The sequence below is a fragment of the Ranitomeya imitator genome, chromosome 4, assembly GCF_032444005.1.
Source record: "Ranitomeya imitator isolate aRanImi1 chromosome 4, aRanImi1.pri, whole genome shotgun sequence".
NCBI lineage: Eukaryota > Metazoa > Chordata > Amphibia > Anura > Dendrobatidae > Ranitomeya > Ranitomeya imitator.
Window position 1 is genome coordinate 644,314,312 of NC_091285.1, and position 27,580 is coordinate 644,341,891.

The 27,580-nt window shown below is 45.9% G+C and overlaps 1 protein-coding gene across 1 annotated transcript; it reads right to left on the reverse strand.

The window, feature by feature from the left end:
- Positions 1 to 1,913: 1,913 nt before the first annotated feature.
- On the reverse strand, positions 1,914 to 27,152 carry GPAT4 (glycerol-3-phosphate acyltransferase 4). The gene is made up of 13 exons (XM_069766937.1): positions 27,090 to 27,152; positions 20,652 to 21,346; positions 13,432 to 13,501; positions 12,114 to 12,405; positions 11,953 to 12,027; positions 10,722 to 10,811; positions 10,330 to 10,423; positions 10,137 to 10,252; positions 8,356 to 8,411; positions 8,060 to 8,145; positions 7,852 to 7,980; positions 2,971 to 3,050; positions 1,914 to 2,891 (listed from the first exon to the last, which is right to left on the reverse strand). The coding sequence occupies exons 2-13, from the start codon at positions 20,814 to 20,816 to the stop codon at positions 2,783 to 2,785; spliced, it is 1,362 nt and encodes a 453-aa protein (XP_069623038.1). The 5' UTR covers positions 20,817 to 21,346; positions 27,090 to 27,152; the 3' UTR covers positions 1,914 to 2,782.
- Between the last annotated feature and the right edge of the window lie 428 nt (positions 27,153 to 27,580).

Genomic DNA, 27,580 nt, shown 5'->3' on the forward strand with positions numbered 1-27,580 from the left:
AAAAATATGTTCAGAGTCCCTGCGGCTGCATGTCTCGGTGCTGTTCGATAGATGCAACACATGCAGGGATTGCCTAACAGACAATCCCTGCATATATTTTGGCTGTCGAACAGCACCGAGGCATGCAGCTACGGGAACTCAAACATTTTTACAGCAACCAGAATACACTGTTAAGCACCGGAGCATGCTCAGATAATACCTTATCCCAGCACGTTTGCTCATTACTGATTGCTACCTTTAACCCCTGTCATATGATGTACAGTTATATCATACACTGGCTCTCTGACTTTTTGATGCAGGCTCGCAAGCTGAGCTTGCATCTTTCGCGGCAAATGATGGCTGTGTTATTCAGCCATCATCTGCCTCTAACAGCCCATTGGAGCGACATAAAGCGATCATGAGGCGGCGATGGGTTGCCCTGACGGCCTGAGGTCTGCTAAATACCCCCGTGCCTGTCATTAAGATTCTCCTGTGAAAGCTAGACTGTGGATGAAATTCATGATACTGTGATTTTTGTTTTATATAACAGTACTGTAGTATTGCTGTGTATAGTACAAACAACATAATGGTCGCTGGGTCATGTCCCCTAAGGGACTAACAAGTACAGTAGAAAGTAAAAAAAGTTTACTAATATGAGAGAAAAAAATAAATAAATTATATATATATATATATATATATATACATATATATATACATATATATACATATATATACACACACGCAATTATAATGTATGTGTGTGTGTGTGCGCCAGCTAAGGGGCACAAACAGGTCCTCAGACAGCTCCTTCGACCAAAAATTGAAAACGTTCCGGGTCTCCGAAAGTAGCGACACAAACTTTTTTTTTTGTAATTGCAGTAACTTGGAGAATCATATTCCCAGGTCAACTTTACCACATAGTGAACATGATAAATAATACAAAAAAAAAAAAATAATACACAATTGTGGAATTGCACTTTTTTTGCATTTTTGCCACACTTTAAATTTTTTTTCCATTCTCTAGTACATCACGTGGTAAAATGAATGGAGTCATAGAAAAGTACAACTCGTCCCACAGAGCAAGGCCTCATATGGGTATGTGGACGGAAAACTAAAAAAAAAAAAGTTTGTCTCTTGGAATAAAGGGATGAAAAATGTAAATACAAAAATGCAAAATCGCCCAGTCGGGAAGAGGCAAATATTAACTGGTCGCAGGCCACGTGATTTCACGTATGGAGCTATTCAGTCTTCTGCCCCAATATGTAGTAGGTGTAATAATAATAATATTAGCAAATACCTCCAATTAGAAATGGAGTATAGTTCTCCTGATAGCCTATGTTGCTTACCCCATGTGCAGGGTATTGTAGTAGCTTAGGTATCCATGGTTATGACAACTCAGTGATCGTAACTATGGATACCTAAGCTACTGCAATGCCCTGCACATGGGGTAAGTGACATAACGAATCAGAAAAACTATACCACATTTCTAATTGGAGGTATTTGTTAATATTATTATTATTACACCTACTACATATTGGGATAGGATCTTACAGATGATAATACCCCTGTAAGTCATAGTGGCAGAGGTGCAGTACCACTCAGAGTCTGTAGATGGCGTTTTTGGAAGAAAGCAGCCATTTTTCTAATATTGGACAATGCCTTTTTCTCTGGCAACCCTCGCTGCTCTTCCATTTCTGTCAGTTTGGCTGTAATTCTGGAGTTATTGGAGCCAGACAGGTTACTAGGGGGCATTGAGAACTTTGTGGTTGCTATGCAGTTTTTCCCTAGAAACTAAACTTTTGGATCTAACAAAGCTGGATTTTCACAGGCTGACGAAGAGAAGGTCAGCAGCATTAGCGGCAATCATGCCCAGCATTCATCGGCTGCCATGTATAGAGACATTCTGGTGGAAGGAGATTGAGGGACAGATTGTATTTTTTTTCCCCCCAAGATATTTTATTTCATTGAACTTATAAAAACAAAAACGAGGAACGTGGCGCAGAGGCCCATGCAGGACGGGGCGTGGGTGTAACAGATAAAAACGGAGAGGCACATGTCTCATTCATTATGGATTTTGCAGAGGGTTTCAAACACTGGTATCATTAACCCCTCGTTTGTTTGTTTTTTTTGGCTTAAAAAAAAAAAAAAAAAAAAAAAACAAGCCACCGCCCATCTTCCATGAGAACAAGTAGCGGAGATGGCTTCATGAAAGTGAATGGATGAGGCTTTCGTCGGAAGTCAGAAATGACGACTTGTCAGTCTCTGGAAAACTTGGGCAGTGGAATATATCAGCCACATCGGTCAGAAGATGTCGGAGCCTTGTCTGCTTCACTTTGCTTCCTGCAGGCGATTCCGTCCTGTAACCTCGCTTCTCGGGCAAGTTCTAATGGATCGAGATCAGACCAACCTCACAGAAAATGTAACGCTTCTGTGAGACGATATCGGAGGATCCAAAACAGTCAAAATTAAAAAAAAAAAAAAAAAAAAAAGCGCCTTCAGGCCCAAAAATTTTATAAGAACAGAGTCATACGGCTCAGGAAACAGAGCTGTGGGGGGTTCAGACACCACCATCCTCCTGCCACGGACACAGATCCCATGGGTGCAGTCAGCTGCCGGTAAATACCTCTTGCCTCATACTAATATAGTTCTTCATGGATGAATTAATCCAGTCTGACTCCATGTCGTGTGTGTGCCCTCAGCCCTCACTTCATGGCTTGGATTCCTGCGGCTCGGAGTCTTCTTCTTCCTGTGGTGTGGAGCAGCAGGGTCGGTCAGAACGGAGCCTGCTCCCCGCTGCTGGGGCTTACGAGCGACTTCGGTTCTCCTGGTTCCCAGAGATGATGCGACTGTACAACTTCTGTTGTTCCTCTTTGAAAGCATCTTTGACCTTTTCACGTTTTAACCCTCCATCCCTGCAGAACGGAACAAGAAAAGAATTGGCCAAATCGGCCAGGCTGAGAGCAACAATGTGAAACTATCTCCCAATCTTACCATAGTAGATCGACAAGTCCGCCCTGCCTGGCGATTGCAGACTTCACCCGGTTTGCAAACTGAACTGCGTCTTCATTTTCCTGTGATAATACAAACAAGGGAAAGATTGGGGCAGGGGTTGTGCTTCTGCATATCAGGTGTCATTATTACAGAATTCAGTAAGAAAAAAAAATAAAAAAATTACCAGTGCGATTACGGCGATACCAAACTAATCCTTTTTTTTAAATTTGATATTTGGTTGTAGAGCATTTTTGGTTGATACCATTTTGGAGTATATATAACTTTTTAATTTTTTTTTTTTTTTATAGCAGTTTGAGGAGTTGTTGGAAAAAAAAAATGCAATTCCTACATTATGAATCAATTTCTGCTGCTGTGCTTGCACAGCGACACTCGAGGAGCCCAGCGGCGCGCTCAAAATGAAAGTGCGGAGCACAAGGTGGCTATGGCAAAAACTGTTAATCAAGACAGGGATTAATATGCAAATTAGAGGGCGTAATAGCGCCTTAATTAGCATTTTAAATAAGTAGATTTTGCTGAAAATATAACATTAAAGTGCATATGTCCAATATGATTTTTATATGGGCAAAGTCTCCCATCAAAAATGCAGCCTTCAGTTCGTCTCCATATCTCTCATTGATCTACAATGAGCTCTACATATAATTTTGAGAAGCTGCATTTTTTACATGCAATTTTTCAGCTGCTCTTTACTAGTGTTTAAAAGCATCTCAATAAGTATGTGCAATATGAATAATATTAGCAAATACCTCCAACTAGAAATGTACAGTTCTTCTGATTCACTGTGTCACTTACCCCATGTGTAGGGCCATTGCAGAAGCTTAGGTATCCATGGTTATGACCACTCATATACAGTGCCTTGCAAAAGTATTCGGCCCCCTGGAACTTTTCAACCTTTTCCCACATATCATGCTTCAAACATAAAGATGCCAAATGTAAATTTGTGGTGAAGAATCAACAACAAGTGGAACACAATTGTGAAGCTGAACGAAATTTATTGGTTATGTTACATTTTTGTGGAAATTCAAAAACTGAAAAGTGGGGCGTGCGATATTATTCGGCCCCTTTAACTTAATACTTTGTTGCGCCACCTTTTGCTGCAATTACAAGTCGCTTGGGGTATGTCTCTATCAGTTTTGTACATCGAGAGACTGAAATTCTTGCCCATTCTTCCTTGGCAAACAGCTCGAGCTCAGTGAGGTTTGATGGAGATCGTTTGTGAACAGCAGATTTCAGCTCTTTCCACAGATTCTCAATTGGATTGAGGTCTGGACTTTGACTTGGCCATTCTAACACCTGGATACGTTTATTTATGATCGATTCCATTGTAGATTTTGCTTTATGTTTGGGATCATTGTCCTGTTGGAAGACAAATCTCCGTCCCAGTCTCAGGTCTTTTGCAGACTCCAACAGGTTTTCTTCAAGAATGGCCCTGTATTTGGCTCCATCCGTCTTCCCATCAACTTTAACCATCTTCCCTGTCCCTGCTGAAGAAAAGCAGGTCCAAACCATGATGCTGCCACCACCATGTTTGACAGTGGTTATGGTGTGTTCAGGGTGATGAGCTGTGTTGCCTTTACGTCAAACATATCATTTGGCGTTGTTGCCAAAAAGTTTGATTTTGGTTTCATATGACCAGAGCACCTTCTTCCACATGTTTGGTGTCTCCCAGATGGCTTGTTGCAAACTTTAAACAACACTTTTTAGGGATATCTTTGAGAAATGACTTTCTTCTTGCCACTCTTCCATAAAGGCCAGATTTGTGCAGTGTACGACTGATTGTTGTCCTATGGACAGACTGTCCCACCTCAGCTGTAGATCTCTGCAGTTCATCCAGAGTGATCATCGGCCTCTTGGCCGCATCTCTGATCAGTCTTCTCCTTGTTTGAGATGAAAGTTTAGAGGGATGGCTGGGTCTTGGTAGATTTGCAGTGGTATGATACTCCTTCCATTTCAATATGATCACTTGCACAGTGCTCCTTGGGATGTTTAAAGTTTTGGAAATCATTTTGTATCCAAATCCGGCTTTAAACTTCTCCACAACAGTATCACGGACCTGCCTGTTGTGTTCCTTGGTCTTCATGATGCTCTCTGTGCCTCAAACAGAACCCTGAGACTATCACAGAGCAGGTGCATTTATACGGAGACTTGATTACACACAGGTGGATTATGTTTATCATCATTAGGCATTTAGGACGACATTGGATCATTCAGAGATCCACAATGAACTTCTGGAGTGAGTTTGCTGCACTGAAAGTAAAGCGGCCGAATAATATTGCACGCCCCACTTTTCAGTTTTGAATTTCCACAAAAATTTAAAATAACCAATAGATTTCGTTCAATTTCACAATTGTGTTCCACTTGTTGTTAATTCTTCACCAAAAATTTACATTTTGTATCTTTATGTTTGAAGCATGATATGTGGGAAAAGGTTGAAAAGTTCCAGGGGGCCGAATACTTTCGCAAGGAACTGTAGTATCAAGTTAGACAGCTCTTCGTGGTCGTAACTATGGATACATAAGCTACTGTAATGCCCTATATATGGGGTAAGCAACATAGCAAATCAGAAGAACTAGACTACATTTCTAATTGGGGGTATTTGCTATTATTAACCCATTCATGACCTTGGGATTTTCCGTTTTTTTCCGTGTTCGTTTTTTGCTCCCCTCCTTCCCAGAGCCATAACTTTTTATTTTTCCATCAATATGCCATGTGAGGGATTATTTTTTGTGAAAAGAGTTGTACTTTTGAATTACATCATTGGTTTTACCATGTCGTGTACTAGAAAACGGTAAAAAAAATTCTATGTGCGGTAAAATTGCAAAAAAAAAGTGCAATCCCACACTGGTTTTTTGTTTGGCTTTTTTGCTAGGTTCACTAAATGCTAAAACTGACCTGCTATTATGATTCTCCAGGTCATTTCGAGTTCATAGACACCAAATATGTCTAGGTTCTCTTTTATCTAAGTGGTGAAAAAAAAATTCCAAACTTTGCTATAAAAAAAAAAAAAAAAAACAATTGCACCATTTTCCGATACCCGTAGGGTCTCCATTTTTCGGGTCGGGTGAGGGTTTATTTTTTGCGTTCCAAGGTGATGTTTTTATTGATACCACTTTTGTGCAGATACGTTCTTTTGATCGTCCGTTATTGCATTTTAATGCAATGTCGCAGCAACCAAAAAAATGTAATTCTGGCGGTTCAAATTTTTTTCTCACGCCATTTAGTGATCATGTTAATATCGGGCGATTCTGAATGCGGCGATACTAAATATGTGTAGGTTTGATTTTTTTTTTTTTACTGTTTTATTTTGAATGGGGTGAAAGGGGGGTGATTTAAACCTTTACATCTTCTTCACATTTTTTTTTAAACTTTTTTTTAACTTTTGCCACGCTTCAATAGCCTCCATGGGAGGCTAGAAGCTGGCACAACTCGATCGGTTCAGTTACATGGGAGCGATCATCAGATCGTTCCTATGTAGCTGAATTCCTGCATTGCTATGAACGCCGACCACAGGGTGGCGCTCATAGCAATCTGGTATCAGCAACCATAGAGGTAACCTATGGTTACTATGCAGACGCATCGCTGACCCCCGATCATGTGACGGGGTCGGCGATGCACTCATTTCCAGCCCGATGGCCGGAAGCGCCGGTTAAAATGCCGCTGTAGGCGTTTGACAGTGGCATTTAACTAGTTAATAGTGGCGGGTGGATCGTGATTCCACCCGTCGCTATTGCGGGCGCATGTCAGCTGTACAAAACAGCTGACATGTCCCGGCTTTGATGCAGGCTCACCGCCGGAGCCCACATCAAAGCAGGGGATCTGACCTCGGACTTACTATTCCATCCGAGGTCAGAAAGGGGTTAATATTACACCTATTACATATTGGGAGAAGATCTTGGAGATGGGAATACCATGTTAAGGAAAAAAAATGCACTCTTTAATAAGTAGTTGGAAATAAAAGTTACATTTTAATTTTTATAGAATTTTTTAGCTAGGGTCTATTTGCCTTTGGCAATTAGTAAATAATCAGTAATAACCATACGCTGATTCTTCTGAAGAGTTGAGGGGTTACTCATCGTCAGCACATTTACAAGGCCCTCAGTGAGCGGCCTGATGTAATATGTAGTAAGGGCTTGCCAGGGAAGGGACAGGATCACCAGACGAGACGCAGCGCTGACCTCTATGATGAAACTTGTCTGCAATCAGCTTTTGCAATGAGCCACTAACCAGACATCCGAGACTTGCTGATTCTGGATAACATACATCTGTATTAGTTTAGAAATGCAATATATAATGTATTAACTCCGTCCTTCTCCAGATTTATCATATCCACTGGGTTACAGGAAAGAATGAAGCTGGACCTTCCTCCGGCTGCTCTCTATCGATCAATGACTGAGCAAACAAACCCATGTCTGGAAATATTTATGCCTGGACAGCAAGGGGTAAGACGTGAGGATTTTATGTAACAGGCCATTAGAGTTTATAATTGAATTCTACTTCCGGCAAATTGTTTAATCCTGGCGATATTTCAACGTAGGAGCAAGTGTGGACAACTAGCGTCGAGCATAAGATTATAGGAGGCCACGGATTGCCACTACATCGTCAATGCAATTAAGATCAGAAGGGAATATGATAATTATAGGAAAATGATCCGGACTGGTTCTTGGTCCATGGAGAATTAGCACAACAGCTGGTACGTGGCAGCAAACCGACTTTACCTACTAAGAAGAACTTCTGCTCATAAATATATAAAGTGACGTTTATCAGGAAATTTTCAGCCTCCTCTTTGTTCTGGTGGTGGGGGAACCTTGCCCCGAGACCACCACCGATTTTTGCCATCTGCTAGCTACATCCATGTGTTATTACCTGCCGTGTCATAGGAGGTAGGTACCAGACGCTGCACACGATGGCCCAGCTGGTCATCATTCGCAGGAGGTAGGTGATCATCCCATACTTGCTGCTGTTGTAGAAGGCTTCGCCAAAGCGAGGATCGTACTGTGCAGGTAAGAAAGAGTCAGGGACACCACAAATCTCAGTCTATTGCTAAAGCTTTACCCAAGATCCGTGAGCTCACCTTGATAGCCACGGGATACACGGTGGCTCCGACTTCGAAGCTTCCCTTCTTGAACATCATGACGGATGTGTTATTGATGCAGGTCCCTGAAAGGAGAGAAATCGGCAGAACGGGAATTTACGACATCTGTACATTCTTTCATGTGATTGCATTTTTCTCTTTTCCAAATGAACAGTGTAAGTGCTGAAACTCTGCAAATCAATCCCCACGCTGACACGAGTGAGAAAAGAGGTGGGTCGCATTTTGTAAAGAGGTGCATGACATTTAAAAAAAGACTAACATCGTTCCGCTCTTACCTTCCGGAAATATTAGGATGGGAAGTTTACTTTTGTCTTGTACATGATCTGTCAGTCTGGGGAAAAGGAAAGGGATTGTTAGAACAGATTACAATAGGAAGCATGCTGGGGAAAAAAAAATGAGGGGCTTCAAAGTGTTGGCCAAGTTATGTCGTAGAGATGAAAGTATTCGGTCATCTCACTATCGAGCACTGATCTGCACTTGTGTGGGTCCTGGACGCTCAGGACGGTGATCTCACTATCGAGCACTGATCTGCACTTGTGTGGGTCCTGGACGCTCAGGACGGTGATCTCACTATCGAGAACTGATCTGCACTTGTGTGGGTCCTGGACGCTCAGGACGGTGATCTCACTATCGAGAACTGATCTGCACTTGTGTGGGTCCTGGACGCTCAGGACGGTGATCTCACTATCGAGAACTGATGTGTACTTGTGTGGGTCCTGGACGCTCAGGACGGTGATCTCACTAATCGAGAACTGATCTGCATTTGTATGGGTCCTGGACGCTCAGGACGGTGATCTCACTAATCGAGAACTGATCTGCACTTGTGTGGGTCCTGGACGCTCAGGACGGTGATCTCACTATCGAGAACTGATCTGCACTTGTGTGGGTCCTGGACGTTCAGGACGGTGATCTCACTATCGAGAACTAATCTGCATTTGTGTGGGGCCTGGACGCTCAGGACAGTGATCTCACTATCGAGAACTAATCTGCATTTGTATGGGTCCTGGATGCTCAGGAAGGTGATCTCACTATCGAGAACTGATCTGCACTTGTGTGGGTCCTGGACGCTCAGGACAGTGATCTCACTATCGAGAACTGATGTGCACTTGTATGGGTCCTGGATGCTCAGGAAGGTGATCTCACTATCGAGAACTGATCTGCACTTGTGTGGGTCCTGGACGCTCGGGACAGTGATCTCACTATCGAGAACTGATGTGTACTTGTGTGGGTCCTGGACGCTCGGGACAGTGATCTCACTATCGAGAACTGATGTGTACTTGTGTGGGTCCTGGACGCTCAGGACGGTGATCTCACTAATCGAGAACTGATCTGCACTTGTGTGGGTCCTGGACGCTCGGGACAGTGATCTCACTATCGAGAACTGATGTGTACTTGTGTGGGTCCTGGACGCTCAGGACGGTGATCTCACTATCGAGAACTGATGTGCATTTGTGTGGGGCCTGGACGTCCAGGACGGTGATCTCACTATTTAGAACAGATCTGCACTTGTGTGGGGCCTGATACAACTTTCCATCAGAAACCTCCATAAAACTTAATGCGCATGCGGTAGTTTTCTGATGTCCAGGACCACCACAATTATAGAGAAGAATATTCACCAGTAAGTGCCACATATTCCCCTTTCCAACCCCTGAATTATCTTGTAAGATCTAGAATGTGTCTGACTTTCGATGCATTTAACAAAAATTTCAGCATTGAAGGAGATAAGAATAGTGAGTCCTTGTTGTGAATAATTTTTCTAATTTTTATTTAGATCCAGCACCAAGAAACGGATAACGTCCAAAAATTCAACCAACAGGTGGCCTTCCAACAGGTGGTCTTTATCAAGGATGTCTGGGTCAGGTACGGCTTGGTATGTACAGGATAGGGTATAGGTGAATAGCCTGGTGAGACACACTCGGCTATACCTGACCCAGACGTCCTTGATAAAGACTACCTGTTGGTCGAAACGTTGGATGGTCCTGTGTCCCCCAATGAGGCGTAGGAGAAAATTATTCACGACGAAAACTCACTATCAGGTTTGCTGCAATCCCAGTACCTTTTAGCTACAAGATGGCGATCTTTGACTTCTGACCGTTCGAACCAGACATGTGGACAGGCCTTCACCATGGCTCTTTGTATGATTCCCATTAAACCACCATGGACTTGTCCAACCTACAAAAAAGAAATCTGAGTATAAAGGCCACATCAGGGGGCAGGGACAGAGAGTTGGGAGGTAACCAAACACTCACCATAGCGTAGTACCCATCGCTGGCCAGGATGATGACGTCTATCGGGGAGGTGTGATTGGCCACACAGATACCCCCTTTCCTCGGACGGTTCTCACTGATGAAGACAGAGCGTAAAAGTCGTACACATCACAATACTGTACGGGAAAGTCTAGATGCAGCAGAATACATCAGACAAGGATTTTTGCCAAAAATCCGGTGCTACGTGCAGATTGCGAGGCCTTGAAATTGCGCTCATTTTTCCATACGATAACTGTGGATGGATCAAAACTCCTTCTATATTTATTGTACTGTAATTTGCTGCGAAATCCACAAAGCAAATCCCCCAAATCTGGAGTGGCCCGAATGCAGGTCACCACTGCCAATCCCCAGCAGACAGGGAGGCCTGGACTTACCTGCCGTGATATGTAATGATTGCAGTGAGGGCCCGCACGCAGATCCGGTAACACATAAGGTGCACGTGCTTACTCAGGAACTCCTTGCACCTACAGAGATCATATGCATCAGAAAACAATGCTGACAAAATGAAATAAAAAAAAGCAGAGCAAGTGTCCAGGATGGTCTTTTCTGAGCTTAGAGGGGTTAAACTGGATTAAGGCTAAGAGCTCAGCGCAGGCTGCAATTTACCAACACACCTTCTGTTAATGTGACGTCCTAGATGGCTCTTTCCAAGGACCACAGCTGTAGGGAGACAGGCTGTGCTTACATGAACTCTGCGGGATCAAGTGCCAACGTCTGCTCTCAGCACACGAGCAGGGAGGCAAAAATGAAGTCCGTCCCCCCAAACAGCTATGGAGATAAGTATATGGGTACTCAACCTTAAAGGATAACCCCGGCACAGCTCCCTTCCCTAATGATTTTCTGGTGCCTGCACAGCCAGCGATGGCACAAGGCGCCGAGCTCAATGACTAGCTGCAGCGCTATAGACATTGCGTCAGTACTGCGGACAATAACAGATGTTGGTGGACACGCAGCGCTGGACCCAGGGAGGGCGAGTAAATCACAGTATGCTTAATGTTATGATCGGTGGAGGTCCAACCACTATGACCCTCCCTGATTTAGGAGAATGGTGGATGACATGTCTCCATGCGCATGGGGTGATAGTGTGCGTCCACGACTACCGCGACACGTCTATGGGTATATCTGACTATGGCTCCTATGGACAGTACATGGGGCGGCCGTCAGACATATGCAGCCTCTCTCCATTCACATGGGTGGGACGCTGTACTGGTGTCGGGTGCGGACCCCCGCTGATATATTTATCGCCTTCCCCGTGGGTGGGATTGATCAGCATTCCCAACATTTCTGCTTCAATAATTACTAAAGCGACTGATAATAGATCATTTCCTGGCAGCAGGGAGCAAGCGGGAACAGGCGTCCTGCTCTTGTAGCAGTACTGGGGGGAAGCCTGCTGCGACTACTGGGAAAGAGATGGCTGGACCTAATAAGACAGTGTGATAGTGGGCTGGGAAACGAGGGGTGTGAGGCCAGGCTGACTTGAGCTCGCTTGCTGGACACTTGCTCCTTCACCATGTTGTGTGGACGTGTCCCCGGCAATGCGCCTCCTATTTTCCAGGCCCCCGTTACACACAGCAGTAAGGTAACGGTACGGTGTTACATACTTACCGGCCATTCGGCAAGTATCCGACTAGTGTAGTACCAAACACTAAAAGCCCGACCCCCGTGAAAGCCAGAGCAATCCTGAAAGGAGACCGGGGAGACCATCAGCGTTGCGTGCTCACGTACTGCCACTCCGTTTCCCCATAGCTCCCCCGCAGCGCAGTTACCTGAGGGGCAACAGGAAGGTGTACCGCACCAGCATGCCCAGACCCCACAGCACGGTGAGCCGCAGACTAATGTGCTGAAAGTTGTAGTTGGTTCTGCTCAGCAGGTTCCAGGTCTCCAGCTCCTCCGCAGAGAAGCGTTTGGTCACCTCATCGTCCATGATGCTCTCCATGCCCTGCCGACAGAAGTAAAAGATGTCCGACAGCTCGAACTCCGGCTTGTCCAAGGAGCGGCCGTTGCCCCGCAGATCCCAGATCCCCTCTTCCAGTGAGGTGCTATCCTTAGCGATGATTCCTGAGCGTTGTGAAAAAGGAGAACACAGAAGATGATGGGTGTAATAGTCACTACCCTCACGTTTGTATGGGAATGGATGTGGTACAGCGAGAGCAAGTCGGGATTTTTGGGGGGGTTGTTAAGAAACACTGGTCTTACAAAACTTACCACCAAATGTGAAATAGTGACACATGCTCACTAGCCAAACACTGAATTGTTAGCATACCCTAGACCACCAGAGCCTGACGCTCATCACCACGGACGGAGAAATTACCTTAGGGCATCTTTGCCCTAGACCACCAGGAACCTAAACTCCCCTTCACACACAAGCTACCCTAGTCCCCTAGAGATGCGGCCAATCACTTGCCTGCCCTAGACCACCAGGGCCGATGGCACAATATTTGGGCATTACGTGAGCTGTACGGTTCATTAACTGGGAACTTTACCGCAATATGTGTCCAAAGGATAAGTGATGACTTGCAGGTAAGAAGGGATCTGACAGCGGAGACTCACACAGATCCCAAAAATGGAGCTTGTCGAAATATTTCATACAATTCATTCACAAGAGCCTGCTGGAGATTGACAGCGTCTGCACTTTTTCCTCCAGTCACATAGACAATGAGTGGAGCAGTGGCAAGGATGCAAGACCACCTTGTCCATAGATACAGCGAGTGTGCTACTGCCCCCCTGCTCGAGGGTAACGGGACGCCCATCTTGTGATCTTGGAGGGGGTCCTACTCAATTCCAGCCATACACTGGATCAGTCTGTGCCCGGCTTATGACAAGAAGGGGTCTCGCTCGCGGCAGAAGACGTCAGAGGACTGCAAATAGAAAATGTCAGCAAGACGGGAAGAACAGGAAGCATGACGTTTGCAGAATGGAGAAACACGAGCATACACGAAAAGTGGAGCAGAAGAGTCAGATGGACAACATAAGGGACAGCAACAAGGGCCAGGATCCAGTGTTGCCTGAAATAGAGGGATGAACCAGAGCATGGAAATACAGGGGGCAGAGAACGCTGTGCCGGCGAGGTGTGAGCGCACATACCATTGGTGAGAGGCTTGTACAGCATGTGACTGTTCTCCTTCACTCCTCTCTCGATCCGCAGAGTGGCCCACTGCAAAACATGGCCGGCGTCAGCGTCACACATGGAAACAGAACCAGTCATTACATACAATTCATCGCATTACCGGAGATCAGTCAGGCGGAGAGCACAAGGGCTTGGGCATACTTGTTGACTGTTTCCATCAGAAAATCACATGTCCTGGCTATGCCCAGACTTATTCAATAGGAAGCCTCGCAGCGCCGCTCTAAGGGTATGTTTGTGTGTGTGTGTGTGTGTCTCACCTCACAAGAGCCTGGCAGTGCTGCTCTACAGGGGTCTCCTCATAAGAGCCTGGCAGTGCTGCTCTACAGGGGTCTCCTCATAAGAGCCTGGCAGCGCTGCTCTGCAGGGGTCTCCTCATAAGAGCCTGGCAGTGCTGCTCTACAGGGGTCTCCTCATAAGAGCCTGGCAGCGCTGCTCTACAGGGGTCTCCTCATAAGAGCCTGGCAGCGCTGCTCTACAGGGGTCTCCTCCTAAGAGCCTGGCAGTGCTGCTCTACAAGGGTCTCCTCATAAGAGCCTGGCAGCGCTGCTCTACAGGGGTCTCCTCATAAGAGCCTGGCAGCGCTGCTCTACAGGGGTCTCCTCATAAGATCCTCACAGCGCTGCTCTACAGGGGTCTCCTCATAAGAGCCTGGCAGTGCTGCTCTACAAGGGTCTCCTCATAAGATCCTCACATAACGCTGCTCTACAGGGGTCTCCTCATAAGATCCTCACAGCGCTGCTCTACAGGGGTCTCCTCATAAGAGCCTGGCAGTGCTGCTCTACAGGGGTCTCCTTATAAAAGCCTCACAGCGCTGCTCTAAGGGTATGTGGGTGTGTGTGTGTGTGTCACCTCACAAGAGCCTGGCAGCGCTGCTCTACAGGGGTCTTCTCATAAGAGCCTGGCAGTGCTGCTCTACAGGGGTCACCTCACAAGAGCCTGGCAGCGCTGCTCTACAGGGGTCTCCTCACAAGAGCCTGGCAGTGCTGCTCTACAGGGGTCTCCTCACAAGAGCCTGGCAGTGCTGCTCTACAGGGGTCTCCTCCTAAGAGCCTGGCAGTGCTGCTCTACAAGGGTCTCCTCATAAGATCCTCACATAACGCTGCTCTACAGGGGTCTCCTCATAAGATCCTCACAGCGCTGCTCTACAGGGGTCTCCTCACAAGAGCCTGGCAGTGCTGCTCTACAGGGGTCTCCTCACAAGAGCCTGGCAGTGCTGCTCTACAGGGGTCTCCTCATAAGAGCCTGGCAGCGCTGCTCTACAAGGGTCTCCTCATAAAAGCCTCACAGTGCTGCTCTACAGGGGTCTCCTCATAAAAGCCTCACAGCGCTGCTCTACAGGGGTCTCCTCATAAGAGCCTGGCAGTGCTGCTCTACAGGGGTCTCCTCATAAGAGCCTGGCAGCGCTGCTCTACAGGGGTCTCCTCATAAGATCCTCACATAACGCTGCTCTACAGGGGTCTCCTCATAAGATCCTCACATAACGCTGCTCTACAGGGGTCTCCTCATAAGATTCTCACATAACGCTGCTCTACAGGGGTCTCCTCATAAGAGCTTGGCAGCGCTGCTCTACAGGGTCTCCTGAAATCAGGATGACTGCCCTGCTATTGGGGCTCTCAGGTATTACCATCTTATAAATAGCCAAGCATCATCATCCCTTTATCATCAGCAGGGGTCCAAATTCTGGGACCACCATAAAACCTGAGAATGAAGGGGATTCAGCGCTGCGACTCCCTGGACAGCCGGAAGTCAGGAGGGCCACTGAGAGGAGGGCCACATATCTATTAGTCCCCTTCATTCAATGTATTGGCAGGGGTCCCAAATGTCAGACCCCTATGACCATACAGTGATGCCACATCCTTGCGACATTCCATCACTTTATAAGAAGGTAACCCCCCCCCCTGGAATCCGTATCCTGCAGGAAGACTATCACCAGGAGGCCAACTACTGCAGCGCCACCACTGGGGGAATTATGCATTACACTGTAATAACTGTAGGGGTTGGCCACAACTTTTTATTGATGGTCTACCCTTAGGATAGGTGATAAATCAGCTGTTAACGGCACCATCAGTTCTCGGATGCTGCCGAAACACAGCAGCTCCGTCAAAACAATAGCGGCGGCAGCTGGGTAATGTAGATCCAGCCAGGGCATTACTGCTCTTACTGGCGTTTGGGGCCCCGTGGGCAGAGGGGGCCCCGTCTCATCTGCTCACTGGGCCCCTACCGGCAGGCTAAACCGGGCCCTTAGCGGCACTGCGGCAACACTTGACAGGCGGGTTTGGGCCCGAACGTCAATAGTTAACAGCCGCCAGCCAATTGGAGGCTGGCAGCTGACAGCAGCAGCAGCGCGCACGTTGCCGGCGTCTGACGTCAGTGTCGTCAGTTGCCGGCAAGTGCGCACTTCAGGTGAGTGGAGGGAGCTTAGTCTTCGCCGCAGGAGCGCAGCCAGGTAAGAACTTTTTAAAATTATTATTATTATTGGGGGCAGAACGCTGGACACACTGGGGGCAGAACGCTGGACACACTGGGGGCAGAACGCTGGACACACTGGGGGCAGAACGCTGGACACACTGGGGGCAGAACGCTGGACACACTGGGGGCAGGACTGGAGACAGGTGGGGCAAGAATGGAGACCCGGGGCAGAATGAAAGACATGGGTGCAGGATTGGATCATGGGGCAGGATGGATACGATGGAGACAGATGGGGAGATCATATGGGGCAGGATGGATACTCATGAGGGCAGGATGGGAGAACATATGGCTGACGCCAGGAATGAGACACACAGGGGCCAGGATGGGGAATATTATTACCATAGGGGCTAATTAAGGGATATTATTATTGCAGTCATATATTTATTTTATTTTTTGAGGATACTGTTTTAAATGGGGGGGCGGTCCTGTTACTGAGTAGAGTGACACTATGTCGCCTTTTTTTCTTCATGTGGTGTAATGTAGAAGTTGGGAAAAATTAAGTAATGTGTTCCGCAAGCGGAGCTCGAGATAACTGTGTTATTTCCTGCAGAGACGAGTCCTGGCTGGAAGAAGTGATGGCGGTCTGTGCTGGATGAAAGATGAAGGACTTCACCTAGAGACGTCACTGGTGAGTCAGTGTGTTACCTATACACTGTATACTATATACAGAGCTCCTGTGTATAATGTCACCAGTGATCACTGCATTACCTACACATTATATACAGAGCTCCTGTGTATAATACCACCAGTGATCACAGTATTACCTGTACACAGACACTGCATACTAAGTACAGATCTCCTGTGTATAATGGCACTTATGGTGATAGTATTGTATTTTTTTTTTTATTACTAATCAGTAATGTAGTATTCAGTCACTTTGTGGTGGTAATATGTGATATGGTCATGGTGCGGTGGTATTTGTCCATTGTATGTGCTATTTGATCACTATGTGGTAATAATATGGTGTCTGATCATGGTCTAGCGATCACTGTGGCAGTAATACGTGCTCTAGTCATGGTGCGGTGGTATTTGTTCCTTGTATGTGCTATTTGGTCACTATGTGGTGGTAATATGATGTCTGATCATGGTGCGGTGATATTTGTTCCTTGCATGTGATATTATTCGGTCATTGGTGGTATTATGTGGTCTGGACATGGTGTTGTGGTATTTGTTCCCTGCATTTGATATTATTCGATCACTGTGGCGGTAACATGTGGTCTGGACATGGTGTAGCGGTATTTGTTCGTTGTATGTGATATTATTGGTCATTTTAAAAATTGAAAAATAAATAAAAATATACCTAAATTGTATTGCATATTTTAACAAATATTTAGTAGGTTACAGCAGAGTAGAGCCCGGTCAAAAGTGTCTACTGTGTTATGGTAGCAGCTTAAAAAAATCTTTTGGCCAAATCAAAAGCTGCGGGCTATGTGTGTGATCTGGTGATGGGAACTGTTAATGTGTGATTGGTGAGAAGTGCAGTTTTTCGAAGAGAGAGCGGTGGGGCTGTGGACAGTTCGAGGGGTGGAGGCGGGGCTGGGGTGGAGCCTGGGCGGAGTCTCAAAGGGGCCCTGAAAATTTTGCCAGTATGGGGCCCTGAAATTTCTAGTGGCAGCCCTGGATCCAGCTGCTATTCATTTAAATAGGGGCGAATCTGCAGTACCTGGTCACGGCAGCTATATAAGTGACGCCGCTGCTGGGTGGCGGTAGCATCCAGTAACTGCTGATCAGCAGGGTGCCAGGTGTCGCACCCCCATCGATCAGAGAATAAGTGGGTATCTGTTCCCCACAATCATTCTTTTGCAACCATTCTCTGCTCCAGATCAATAGAATAGTGGATAACTTGCTCATCATTAGGGGGTCTGTCTGCTGGGACAAGAACAGAGGCCTGCAATTCCATACAGGATCAGTAATGTAATGTATGTACACAGTGACTGCACCAGCAGAATAGTGAGTGCAGCTCTGGGGTATAATACAGGATGTAACTCAGGATCAGTAATGTAATGTATGTACACAGTGACTGCACCAGCAGAATAGTGAGTGCAGCTCTGGAGTATAATACAGGAGGTAACTCAGGATCAGTAATGTAATGTATGTACACAGGGACTGCACCAGCAGAATAGTGAGTGCAGCTCTGGGGTATAATACAGGATGTAACTCAGGATCAGTAATGTAATGTATGTACACAGTGACTGCACCAGCAGAATAGTGAGTGCAGCTCTGAGGTATAATACAGGAGGTAACTCAGGATCAGTAATGTAATGTATGTACACAGTGACTGCACCAGCAGAATAGTGAGTGCAGCTCTGGGGTATAATACAGGATGTAACTCAGGATCAGTAATGTAATGTATGTACACAGTGACTGCACCAGCAGAATAGTGAGTGCAGCTCTGAGGTATAATACAGGAGGTAACTCAGGATCAGTAATGTAATGTACACAGTGACTGCACCAGCAGAATAGTGAGTGCAGCTCTGGGGTATAATACAGGATGTAACTCAGGATCAGTAATGTAATGTATGTACACAGTGACTGCACCAGCAGAAAAGTGAGTGCAGCTCTGGGGTATAATACAGGATGTAACTCAGGATCAGTAATGTAATGTATGTACACAGTGACTGCACCAGCAGAATAGTGAGTGCAGCTCTGGAGTATAATACAGGAGGTAACTCAGGATCAGTAATGTAATGTATGTACACAGTGACTGCACCAGCAGAATAGTGAGTGCAGCTCTGAGGTATAATACAGGATGTAACTCAGGATCAGTAATGTAATGTATGTACACAGTGACTGCACCAGCAGAATAGTGAGTGCAGCTCTGAGGTATAATACAGGAGGTAACTCAGGATCAGTAATGTAATGTACACAGTGACTGCACCAGCAGAATAGTGAGTGCAGCTCTGAGGTATAATACAGGATGTATCTCAGGATCAGTAATGTAATGTATGTACACAGTGACTGCACAAGCAGAATAGTGAGTGCAGCTCTGGAGTATAATACAGGATGTAACTCAGGATCAGTAATGTGATGTATGTACACAGTGACTGCACCAGCAGAATAGTGAGTGCAGCTCTGAGGTATAATACAGGATGTAACTCAGGATCAGTAATGTAATGTATGTACACAGTGACTGCACCAGCAGAAAAGTGAGTGCAGCTCTGGGGTATAATACAGGATGTAACTCAGGATCAGTAATGTAATGTATGTACACAGTGACTGCACCAGCAGAATAGTGAGTGCAGCTCTGAGGTATAATACAGGAGGTAACTCAGGATCAGTAATGTAATGTATGTACACAGTGACTGCACCAGCAGAATAGTGAGTGCAGCTCTGGGGTATAATACAGGATGTAACTCAGGATCAGTAATGTAATGTATGTACACAGTGACTGCACCAGCAGAATAGTGAGTGCAGCTCTGGGGTATAATACAGGATGTAACTCAGGATCAGTACAGGATCAGTAATGTATGTACACAGTGACTGCACCAGCAGAAAAGTGAGTGCAGCTCTGGAGTATAATACAGGATGTAACTCAGGATCAGTAATGTAATGTATGTACACAGTGACTGCACCAGCAGAATAGTGAGTGCAGCTCTGGGGTATAATACAGGATGTAACTCAGGATCAGTAATGTAATGTATGTACACAGTGACTGCACCAGCAGAATAGTGAGTGCAGCTCTGGGGTATAATACAGGATGTAACTCAGGATCAGTAATGTAATGTATGTACACAGTGACTGCACCAGCAGAATAGTGAGTGCAGCTCTGAGGTATAATACAGGATGTATCTCAGGATCAGTAATGTAATGTATGTACACAGTGACTGCACCAGCAGAATAGTGAGTGCAGCTCTGGAGTATAATACAGGATGTAACTCAGGATCAGTAATGTAATGTATGTACACAGTGACTGCACCAGCAGAATAGTGAGTGCAGCTCTGGGGTATAATACAGGATGTAACTCAGGATCAGTACAGGATCAGTAATGTATGTACACAGTGACTGCACCAGCAGAAAAGTGAGTGCAGCTCTGGAGTATAATACAGGATGTAACTCAGGATCAGTAATGTAATGTATGTACACAGTGACTGCACCAGCAGAATAGTGAGTGCAGCTCTGGAGTATAATACAGGATGTAACTCAGGATCAGTAATGTAATGTATGTACACAGTGACTGGACCAGCAGAATAGTGAGTGCAGCTCTGGGGTATAATACAGGATGTAACTCAGGATCAGTACAGGATCAGTAATGTATGTACACAGTGACTGCACCAGCAGAAAAGTGAGTGCAGCTCTGGAGTATAATACAGGATGTAACTCAGGATCAGTAATGTAATGTATGTACACAGTGACTGCACCAGCAGAATAGTGAGTGCAGCTCTGGGGTAAAATACAGGATGTAACTCAGGATCAGTAATGTAATGTATGTACACAGTGGCTGCACCAGCAGAATAGTGAGTGCAGCTCTGGAGTATAATACAGGATGTAACTCAGGATCAGTAATGTAATGTATGTACACAGTGACTGCACCAGCAGAATAGGGAGTGCGGCTCTGGCTTTCTATAGTGAATGAAATCATGTTTTTTCCTATCTACATATAAACACAAAGTGGACATTCCCATTAATTACTGGACTCATACATTAAATAGTAATATGGCCATGTGCCTTTTACTCACAAGTTACTATTGATACAACGTAGACGACTCACCGTGAAAATTCGGAGCAAGGTTTTCATATACAACCGGCGGATGCCGAAGGACACCCCAAATATTGCGGGGACGATGATGAAGATGAGCAGGAGGGTGATCCACAAAGTAACAGACAGGCCCAGGAGGTTACACAGCAAGCTGTCAAAGGGGAGCAGGGAGCTCATGGTGTGAGCCAGACAGCGGCTGAGGGGGCGCTGACCAGATGAGACAAAGCCCACAAACTGGAGGGGAACTTGAGGTTTTGTTACTCCCGTGTGACCAGCGGCAGAATACAATGGACAGGTGACATTACTGGAGGCAGATGGGTAAAATGGCTTTTTAATTTGATTTTCCAACGCTTTTCCAGTGGTGCCAGCTTTGCAGCGTCCGTCCCTGGCAGTGCCCGCTCACAGGCTGATATCCGGCGTCTCCAGCCCCAGCCAGGTATCTGTGCAGCAATGGTGACAGCGATCCTCCATCCACGCTCATCTGTGACGACCGCCGACCATGGCCATGCTCAGTCCTGACCGCCGTGGTACCCACAATCAGGGTCTGCTCTCCAGTCCAGTCTTAACAGAGCCCGTCCTGGCAAAGGCATGTCTTGGTGGTCAGGGTCTGGGAGGCGGCGTTCAACTACTCCCCTCACCGGGCATACGTCGGCTGCGGCCGTGCCCCTGACCTTCTCCTCCTCCTGGGCAGGAACGCAAGTGCCAGCCTGCATGAGACAGACACAGACAGCCGGTTAGAGGATGGCAGCCAAGACTCAGGGTCAAACGGAGAAAAAGAGGAAAAGCAAAGAGAGAAGAGAGGAGGAGGAGGCTGGAGTGGAAAAGTCAGGCGTCTGTGCAGGAAAGTATGTGCGGGTGAGGGTCACGCTGCCGTGTGTTGTGCCATCTACATAGGTGTTTGTGTCTAAACAGACGCAAGTCCCAGCACATATTGTACAAGACGACAACAATTCTCATCTAACATAACACACAAAAGAGGTCACATCTCGCTCAGCAGACTATGGGGCCGTCAGACCAGGACCCTTGGAATGTATTTGCATCTCTCTTCTTGCTCCCCTTTAATGGGGACCTTTCTTAAAATCAGGATGGGTCCCATTTTGTAGTACAGATCAATTCCAATTCTGCATTTATGGGGCTGCGGACTGTGCAAGACCCCACTCACAAGAGTGCTATATAGCGTGCATGCAATACTGACAATTACAGTTAGGGCCAGAAATATTTGGACAGTGACACAATTTTCGCGAGTTGGGCTCTGCATGCCACCACATTGGATTTGAAATGAAACCTCTACAACAGAATTCAAGTGCAGATTGTAACGTTTAATTTGAAGGGTTGAACAAAAATATCTGATAGAAAATGTAGGAATTGTACACATTTCTTTACAAACACTCCACATTTTAGGAGGTCAAAAGTAATTGGACAAATAAACATAACCCAAACAAAATATTTTTATTTTCAATATTTTGTTGCAAATCCTTTGGAGGCAATCACTGCCTTAAGTCTGGAACCCATGGACATCACCAAACGCTGGGTTTCCTCCTTCTTAATGCTTTGCCAGGCCTTTACAGCCGCAGCCTTCAGGTCTTGCTTGTTTGTGGGTCTTTCCGTCTTAAGTCTGGATTTGAGCAAGTGAAATGCATGCTCAATTGGGTTTAGATCTGGAGATTGACTTGGCCATTGCAGAATGTTCCACTTTTTGGCACTCATGAACTCCTGGGTAGCTTTGGCTGTATGCTTGGGGTCATTGTCCATCTGTACTATGAAGCGCCGTCCAATCAACTTTGCAGCATTTGGCTGAATCTGGGCTGAAAGTATATCCCGGTACACTTCAGAATTCATCCGGCTACTCTTGTCTGCTCTTATGTCATCAATAAACACAAGTGACCCAGTGCCATTGAAAGCCATGCATGCCCATGCCATCACGTTGCCTCCACCATGTTTTACAGAGGATGTGGTGTGCCTTGGATCATGTGCCGTTCCCTTTCTTCTCCAAACTTTTTTCTTCCCATCATTCTGGTACAGGTTGATCTTTGTCTCATCTGTCCATAGAATACTTTTCCAGAACTGAGCTGGCTTCTTGAGGTGTTTTTCTGTCTATTTTTGGTATTGATGAATGGTTTGCATCTAGATGTGAACCCTTTGTATTTATTGTAATGGAGTCTTCTCTTTACTGTTGACTTATAGACAGATACACCTACTTCACTGAGAGTGTTCTGGACTTCAGTTGATGTTGTGAACGGGTTCTTCTTCACCAAATTATGTATGCGGCGATCATCCACCACTGTTGTCATCCGTGGACGCCCAGGCCTTTTTGACTTCCCAAGCTCACCAGTCAATTCCTTTTTTCTCAGAATGTACCCAACTGTTGATTTTGCTACTCCAAGCATGTCTGCTATCTCTCTGATGGATTTTTTCTTTTTTTTCAGCCTCAGGATGTTCTGCTTCACCTCAATTGAGAGTTCCTTTGACCGCATGTTGTCTGCTCACAGCAACAGCTTCCAAATGCAAAACCACACACCTGGAATCCACCCCTGACCTTTTAACTACTTCATTGATTACAGGTTAACCAGGGAGACGCCTTCAGAGTTAATTGCAGCCCTTAGAGTCCATTGTCCAATTACTTTTGGTCCCTTGAAAAAGAGGACGCTATGCATTACAGAGCTATGATTCCTAAACCCTTTCTCCGATTTGGATGTGGAAACTATCATATTGCAGCTGGGAGTGTGCACTTTCAGCCCATATTATATATAATTGTATTTCTGAACATGTTTTTGTAAACAGCTAAAATAACAAAACTTGTGTCACTGTCCAAATATTTCTGGCCCTAACTGTATCTGCTACTGTACCCATTTGTGTTTTGTGGGGGCTATAAAGGGGGTCTTTGTGATCGGCCAGGTCAACCAGTCTCATAGACTTTGAATCGAGCCCCACTCTGTTCCAACAGGGGATATGGGACACCCTGTTTTCAAGATCCCGTGAATAGACAAAAAGTGTCAATTCCAGAAAATTTGCTAAAAGGGGTTGTCCAGGCCTGGGACACAAGTATGTGACTGTAGAGCCGGGACGGTGTGTGGTCACGTGCAGATTACTCCCATCCGTCTCCTCTCAACGCACTTCTATTAAGACAGATCAAACATGTCTAGTTGGCAAATCACATACATGGAGTCATGTGGCTGCCCGAGCGCTGAAACAGAGTGACTGCAGACTTATGTCCCAAGCCTGGAAAACCCCTTTAAGAGGGAGCCTGTCATTAAAGCAAAGCTGGTGTAACCACATTACACAGAACCGAACTGCAGCCTCTCAGACAAGATATAAAAAAGACCAGAGGGCAAATAGGGCGAGACCCTGGGTTAGAACAATACAGCTGAAGAAACATCAGGTTTTCTTGTACGATACTCGGACGTTTATACTTCCAAAAAGGAAATCTGTCAGAAGTTCACACCCCAAACTATTTTTTTTTGCCCGTGTAGCTCTTTCCAAGTCCGTTCCTCAGTTACCGAGAAATCAGGGTGTGAATTGATATGTAAATGGGGCTGAAGAGCTATGGTAGATCTGAAGCCTCTGTCACTCCAGCTCTATCCATCTTCCTGCTTGACTGACCGTCTCTGATAATAGTCATTTTTGTTTCTAAAGCGCCAACATATTCTGCAGACAATAAAGACATTACAGAATAACACATGACTCAGATACCAAGAGGAGTGAGGGTCCTGCTCACAAGCTACAACCTATGAGGAGATAAGGGGGGACACGAAAGGTGAATGGTAAAAGTACTTGTATTGTACAATACAGCCATAACATACTGAGTAGGGTCTGCACATAACGCAGCATGAACCGGTCACCAGCCAGAATGTGCAGCACAGGACACAAACAGAGGGGTGCTAAGTGCATGGAGGGGGTGAACAGACGCCACGAGGGTCCTGATTCTGAAGAAAATTTTGTATGAGCCAAACGGGGATAGTTACATAAGTGAGGGGAGGCGATATGTCAGTTTAAGGAAATGCATTTTTAGGCCATGCTTAAAACTGTGAGTATTGGGAATTAATAACGTTCTCATGGGTAGAGCATTCTAAAGAATTGGTGCAGCACGTGAGAAGTCTTGGAAATGGGAAAGGGAGGTTCAGATTATTGAGGATGTTAGTTCATTAGCAGAACGGAGGGCACGTAGGGTGGCAGACTGAGACGAGGGAGGAGCTGAAGTGTGGAGCGCTTTGTGGGTGAGAGTGATAGGTTTATATTGGACTTTGTAACACTGGGTAACCAGTGTAATGAGTGGCACAGGGTGGAGGCATCAGTGTAATGGCTGGAAAGGAATATGATCCTGGCTGCTGCATTCCTGACAAATTGGAGAGAGGAGAGTTTAGTAAAAGGGAGACTAATTAGTAGAGAGTTGTAATAGTCCAGACGACAGTGAATAAGAGTTACAGTAAGAGCTTTTGCCGAATTAAAGGTTAGAAAAGGTTGAATTCTAGAGATGTTTTTGAGGTGAAGGTGACATGAGCGAGCCAGTGATCGGATGTGGGGAGTGAAGGAAAGATCTGAATCAAATAGGACACTAAGACAGTGGACATGCTGCAGGGGAGTAATGGTAGAGCCACACATGGAAATGGTAATATCGGGCATAGGTAGGTTAGTGGAGGGAGGAAACACAAGGAGTTCAGTTATTGAAAGATTCAGTATTAGATAAAGGGAGGGCATGATGTTAGGGACAGTAGAAAACCTCTATGCTGTGTGACTTCAGGCCATCATGAAGCAGGAGAAGGCGGGGAACAGAGCTGGAGTGACGGAGGTTTCAGATCTACCATAGCCGTCCTCAGCCTCACGTACATAATGCAAATGTTGATTGTGAATGGACTTCGAAAGCACTACATGGGCAATACTCCCCAATCTCAGCCTTCTCTGGTATCCAGTGCCGCTCTGGTGCTCTTCTGGGTCACGACGTGCTCTATACCTGAGCCGGAAGTGGCCTGTACAATGCAAGTGACTAGAGCCTAATCCTGATGTGGCACAGACTCACATTTCCCACTCCGGCATGAAGCCCAGTGTAACAGATAGAAGCAAGGACCTGAGCACCACAAGGCCCAGGAAGATGCTCCACATAGGATTTATATCAGTATTTCACACCGCAGTAGGAAGTCCAAAGATGTCACTGCACGTATGTCAGGGGGGTCCAGAGTACGGGTGGGCTTCCACTGAAAGGACAACAAGGACCAAATTGTGCACCAGGTTTATGGGTGCGAACTGAAGAGGAACAAAGCGATGATGGGACTGGAGAAGACTGCGACTGATCCAAGCGGGAATCCACAGACACTACATACATGGTACAGTCACAGGTCTGACCCGTATAAAAGATAAATGTGGCATAGATAGATAATAGATAGATAATAGATAAATGATAGAGATAAATAGATATGAGCTAGAAGATAGAAGACAAAACTGATAAATAGATAGATAATAAATAGATAGATGATAGATAAATAGATGATAGATAATAAATAGAATGATAGATAATAAATAGACATATGGTAGATAATAAATAGACATATGGTAGATAGATAATAGAGATGAATAGATAGATATGAGCTAGAAGATAGAAGACAAAACTGATAGATAAATAGAGAATAGAAGATATGTTAATCAGCGACCACTTTACAAAAAAAAAAAACCTCTTTGCCCTCTTAACATTTTTATTCCATTTTTCTTGTCATTATTCCTTTAAATTCCATTAAGGGGGCGGGTTCCCTTTGATCGTACCAGAGTCACACTCAACGGCTGCAAAGGGTTAAATCCTACCATGTGCACTCGCTGAAGCGTGACATAGTGGGTCAGAATAGGGGAGGCCATTAGTGGGTTAATGAGCATTGTATAAAAAATGAATACATTTAACAATAAATGAGACCCCCCCCCCCTCTGTCCTGGGGTGAGCGGGCACCGTGCCCCTATATTAGCGCCCTCCTAGGAGCAGCCATGGGAACCTGCTGCCCTGTCACCATTTACCTGCTGCCCTCGGTGTCTCACAGCCGCATTTCTAAGGCTGCAGTCACCCTGCCCGGGGCGTCCGTCCCCAGCTACTGAATGAGCCAGGAATGTTTGTCATAGGGACACAGCCCTTTAAAACTTCCCTTGCAGAGGATGAGACGAGGGCTGTGATTGGCTGCCGGCGGCAGTGGTCTGATCTGCTGGCAGCGACACATGGCACAGCGCTGACAATGGGCAGAGCAGGCGACATTTGACGTCATCCCCCATACTGACCACGTGTGACGTCACCGCCCTACACACCATACGGAGAAACATAGGGAACCCACCAAGCTCCTACGTCAGACATTGATAAAGCGCCATACGCAGCCGCCAGAGCGGCACTCACTCACTCCCCGCCGCCACCGCAGAGCCTCATATACACACACACAGCAGCCGGTACAGCGCTGCGCCCGGACCCGGTGCCCGTTTTCCTACCCTCTCGCCTTCGTTCACGATCTTTGCGCGCTCCCTCTGTTCACAGACTCTCCAATGACGTCATGACGTAGGTGCGGGCAGCGCGCACGGTCTGGAAACGATAGAGAGGAATGTAAGGAGAGACCTGAGCGTTGGCGCCACCTGCTGGAAAGATTTGCGGTACTACATCGGGCGCTGCAGAATGGTCAATCGCTACCGAATGTACAAAATACGGCTACCAAGTTTTGTTGGCCAATTTTCTTTTCCTTCCAAGATCTATATATATATATATATATATATATATATATATATATATATTTTTTTTTTTAATCTCAGAACTTGTATCTTTGAGTGACACCATTTATTTTACGATTTATTTAAAAGGGGTTTTCCTGGCTTGCAGGGCTCAAGTTTGCAGTCACTTAAGGCCCCGCGACGCTTAAGCAATCCCGACAACGATACGACCTGTCAGGGATCGCTCAAGCGTCGCTATGTGGTCGCTGGTGAGATGT

What these genes read in the sequence shown, in the direction of transcription:
- GPAT4 (XM_069766937.1), bottom strand. Translation starts at nt 20,816, where the DNA reads ATGAGCTCCCTGCTCCCCTTTGACAGCTTGCTGTGTAACCTCCTGGGC. An exon ending in ACCTTCCTGTTGCCCCTCAG is followed by an intron (nt 12,028 to 12,113) that starts GTAACTGCGCTG and finishes GTCTCCTTTCAG; the next exon opens with GATTGCTCTGGCTTTCACGG. An exon ending in TACCTCCTATGACACGGCAG is followed by an intron (nt 3,051 to 7,851) that starts GTAATAACACAT and finishes GTATTATCACAG; the next exon opens with GAAAATGAAGACGCAGTTCA.